Genomic DNA, 4,041 nt, shown 5'->3' on the forward strand with positions numbered 1-4,041 from the left:
AAGTATAATTAATCTGTCATTAGCACATGTAGGTTACTGTAGCACTTAAGGCTAATCATGCACTAACTAGGCTTAAAAGATTCGTCTCGCGATTTTCAACCAAACTGTGTAATTAGTTTATTTTTTTATCTATATTTAATGTTTCATGCATGTGTCCAAAGATTCGATGGGATGGATGAAAATTTTTTAGGTGGGAAACTAAACAGGGCCTTAGGCGGGATGCGGGTCCACATGCAGCACGCAGCTTCCTCGCCTTGAATCGTCACGCCCAGCCAGCCCCTGCACCAGCAGTTAATTGTCTTAACGCCCTCTTCCTTTCCTTCCCCAGCGCCAACCAAACAAACAGCACACAAAGAGACACACAGACGGGGAGATTCAGATCCACACACATCCGCGTCCCCCTCTCCTCGGTTTCCTCTCCCACCACCAACCCTCAGATCCCGGTGATCTCCGCCGCCGCCCTCTTTGGGAGGCGCGAGGAAGGCAGGCGTAGAGGCTCCAGGAGGAGGAGGAGGAGGAGGAGGGAGGCGCAGCAGGGCCGGAGGGCGAGATGTTCCTGTGGGACTGGTTCTACGGGGTGCTGGCCTCCCTCGGCCTGTGGCAGAAGGAGGCCAAGATCCTCTTCCTTGGCCTCGACAACGCCGGCAAGACCACGCTGCTCCACATGCTCAAGGACGAGGTACGCCACCGTTCCCCCTTCTGCTTCCGGCATCCTAGATCTGATCGCACCCCGATCGGATCCTGTCCATTTCTTGCTTCCCTGCACCTGCCTGATCCGTGCTTGTCTCGATCGTTGCAGCGGTTGGTGCAGCACCAGCCGACGCAGCACCCGACGTCGGAAGAGCTCAGCATCGGCAAGATCAAGTTCAAGGCCTTCGACCTCGGCGGCCACCAGATCGCTCGCCGCGTCTGGAAGGATTATTACGCAAAGGTCGAGCTCGATTTATCCGTCCTTTTAATATACGCCGTCTGGTCAGATCTATGCCTTGCGCGCTGTGTTGGTCACTTCGGGCCCTTGATTGAAAACAACGGGTGTATCGAATTTCGATCCATGATAGGTTACATAGGTCGTCCTTTTTCCTTTTCAGCGATGTTGAAGGGACGCCAGAGTGTTGATTTGACGTTTTCGTATCTTGCCTGGGAATTCTGATTCTGCTACTTTGAGAAATCGATCAGTAGCTCCTCTATGGAAGTGTTTTATATGCATCAGCCTTTGCGATTAAATTCCCCAGTCAGTTCTGGTTCTTTAGGTGTCCTGAGGAGATGACGTGAAATTGAGTATAAAAAGTTGACAAGTTTGTGATTTGTGATGTAGGTTAAGAATCAATAGCATATACACAGAAATTCCCAGGTCTTAAAAGGTGCACGTTGTTGTATGTTTCTTTTGTGGTCAGTCTTAAGGTCCTTTGAAATAGATGCACTTTGGGAGGCAACTGCATCAGTTGCTTCATATACTCGTTGCATTTTGATACACAATAAAATTGTGTACATACTGTACTCTGTCAATACATTTTTCTGGTTCTATACATTTTTGTTACAGTAACTTTCAAAATTTTCAAGATAACATTTTTCAATTAACAAGGTGAAAGTTGCATTCTTCATCTTCACACTGTTTCTGGCCCAACTACTGGGTACTTCATAAAGTATTCCTTTTGTTAGTCAAAGCTTTTAAGTTGAACTTCACACTTTTAGCCATTTGGTATTGACTAACATGTTAACTGTTGTATTAGCATATGCATTTACTCGTTGCATTAGCATATGCGGTTACTTTCAGCTGGTATTTTCTGTGTCATCTTGCTCTACCATGTAACAATACTGCATCTTTTATTTTATGTTATGTCTACTTGCAATGCATGGTGTCTTGATTCTTTCATTGCATCATTTCACCGTCAAGAGGCGTCCAAAGTTTGTTTGCATGATTTATATTTAACATTGGTCTAAATATGTATTTTTTTACTGTTACCATTATTTCCTATTGTCTTTGCACATTGTGATATCATTTTCCTTGTACCAAAATTTGTGAAGCAATGATTAATTGCAGACAGTTGTTTGTTTCCTGTGTTCTTTATTTTGCAGCTCAAAGCTAATTACTTTGCTTATGTCTCTGCTTTTATTCCATGAGAAACAGATTTTCATACGGCTGCCTGATTTTTTTTTTTCATATTGCAACAGGTTGATGCTGTAGTATACCTGGTAGATGCATATGACAAGGAGCGATTTGCAGAATCAAAAAAGGAGCTCGATGCTCTCCTGTCTGATGATTCCTTGGCCAATGTTCCATTTCTCATCCTTGGCAACAAGATTGATATCCCATATGCTGCCTCTGAAGAGGAGCTACGGTATCACCTAGGCCTTAGCAACTTCACAACCGGGAAGGGCAAGGTCAACCTTGGTGACTCCAATGTCCGGCCACTTGAGGTTTTCATGTGCAGTGTTGTTCGCAAGATGGGCTACGGTGATGGTTTCAAGTGGGTCTCCCAGTACATCAAGTAGGGCCCTTGCCGAGCCACATGCTCAGCCCAGTGATTTTTTTGCCTTGTTATTTGTTCTGGTTGGTTGTTCGTCACAGGAACGATGATCATCATGGAGGGTATGAAGAGGAAAAAACAGTGCTTAACATTGAGGAACATGTTGAATCTTTAGTGTCAAAACAATTTGTTATGTCAATCAAACTCCTGAAATTCTTTTGCTTTTCCATAGGACGTTTACTAAGAACTTGCTTGCGATGCATTATAAGATTGTTGGTTTCTTAAATTATGTGTTCTGTTTGTGGATTGCTACTGAGTAGCGGTCGGTGCATTATTAATGCATGTCCTCCTTTGTTTGGTTAATTTTTTCTAAGGTCATTCGCAATGGTTATCAAAATAGCTAGCTAGGAGGAACTATTGGCTCTTAATAGCATTTTACAAGTAGCTAGCGAGATGATATATAAAAATAATAAAAAAGTAGCACTTTCATTGGCTATCGAGGAGAGAGATCAAATAGCTAGTGACTCATAAATAACTAATTTAGCACGATCTTATAGAAATAACTCTCTCACAATACTCTCTACAATAGCTAGCAACTTTTTAATAGCTAGTGACTTTCTAAGCTAGCTATTTGCAAATTGCCATTGCATGTCCTTAGTTTGTTTAGTCCATGTGGAGGAGTGACAATAATTAGGCATGATTTTTATATTATATCTATGAGATTGGAGTTTAGAATTGATATGTTCTATGCATTACACTTTTATTATTTGTTTGTCTTGTATATACATATAATAAATTAGTAGCTATTAATTTATGAATTGGTTGTCGCCATTAAGAGCGTCTCCAAGAGTCTTATTTATATAAAAATAATTTTCTTAATTTTTTACTCTATAATTAACAGTTTTTCTATATCACGTGCACTATAAAGAGTTATTTTTGTTTTTATCTTTGGCTAATGCAAAGTCCAAAATAGAAGATAATTATATTAAAATAAAACGATTAAAAAAGTTGCTCTAATGAGCTGACCCAAACGAGCTAAAAGAGACCAGAATTTTAGCTCATCCTAATGACCTATATTTGTGTTACTAATGCGAGCTGAGCTGGTTGCTTATCCAGCCGTAAATATTTATGTGTGAAGCAGTGCGTGCCGTTTATTTTATATTATAATGATAGTCAGAGGCGAGAAGTTAAAAGCAAATGGTGCACTATTTAAGTATCATATACTAATTTTTGTTGAAACATACGGTGCAATAAGACTATTGAATGAAAAAAAAAAATCCTGTGCATGCGCATCAAGTAATTTCAACGTGGCATCACCTGACTTGTCAAAAAAAAAAAAGTGGCATCATCTGGTGGTAGCATATTCTTTCTTCGTTCTGAACTAGTTCGCTTGATTATCTGACAAATAATAATACATATATTTTTACAACAAATCAGTGAATAATATTTTTAGCCATGATTTATCAGCTAAGTGAATAGATCATTTGACTTTTATAGATGTATTTTTTACATGTATTTAGACACTATATCTAAATGTATAGTAAAAGCTATAAATTTTAAAAAAATAAAATAT

At 39.9% G+C, this 4,041-nt stretch overlaps 1 protein-coding gene across 1 annotated transcript; it reads left to right on the forward strand.

Annotated features, from left to right (window-relative positions):
• LOC8086324 (GTP-binding protein SAR1A) lies at positions 235-2,754 on the forward strand. Its single transcript, XM_002455544.2, has 3 exons — positions 235-679; positions 800-931; positions 2,173-2,754. The coding sequence occupies exons 1-3, from the start codon at positions 551-553 to the stop codon at positions 2,491-2,493; spliced, it is 582 nt and encodes a 193-aa protein (XP_002455589.1). The 5' UTR covers positions 235-550; the 3' UTR covers positions 2,494-2,754.

The sequence above is a fragment of the Sorghum bicolor genome, chromosome 3 (assembly GCF_000003195.3).
Source record: "Sorghum bicolor cultivar BTx623 chromosome 3, Sorghum_bicolor_NCBIv3, whole genome shotgun sequence".
In the NCBI taxonomy this organism is placed as follows: domain Eukaryota; kingdom Viridiplantae; phylum Streptophyta; class Magnoliopsida; order Poales; family Poaceae; genus Sorghum; species Sorghum bicolor.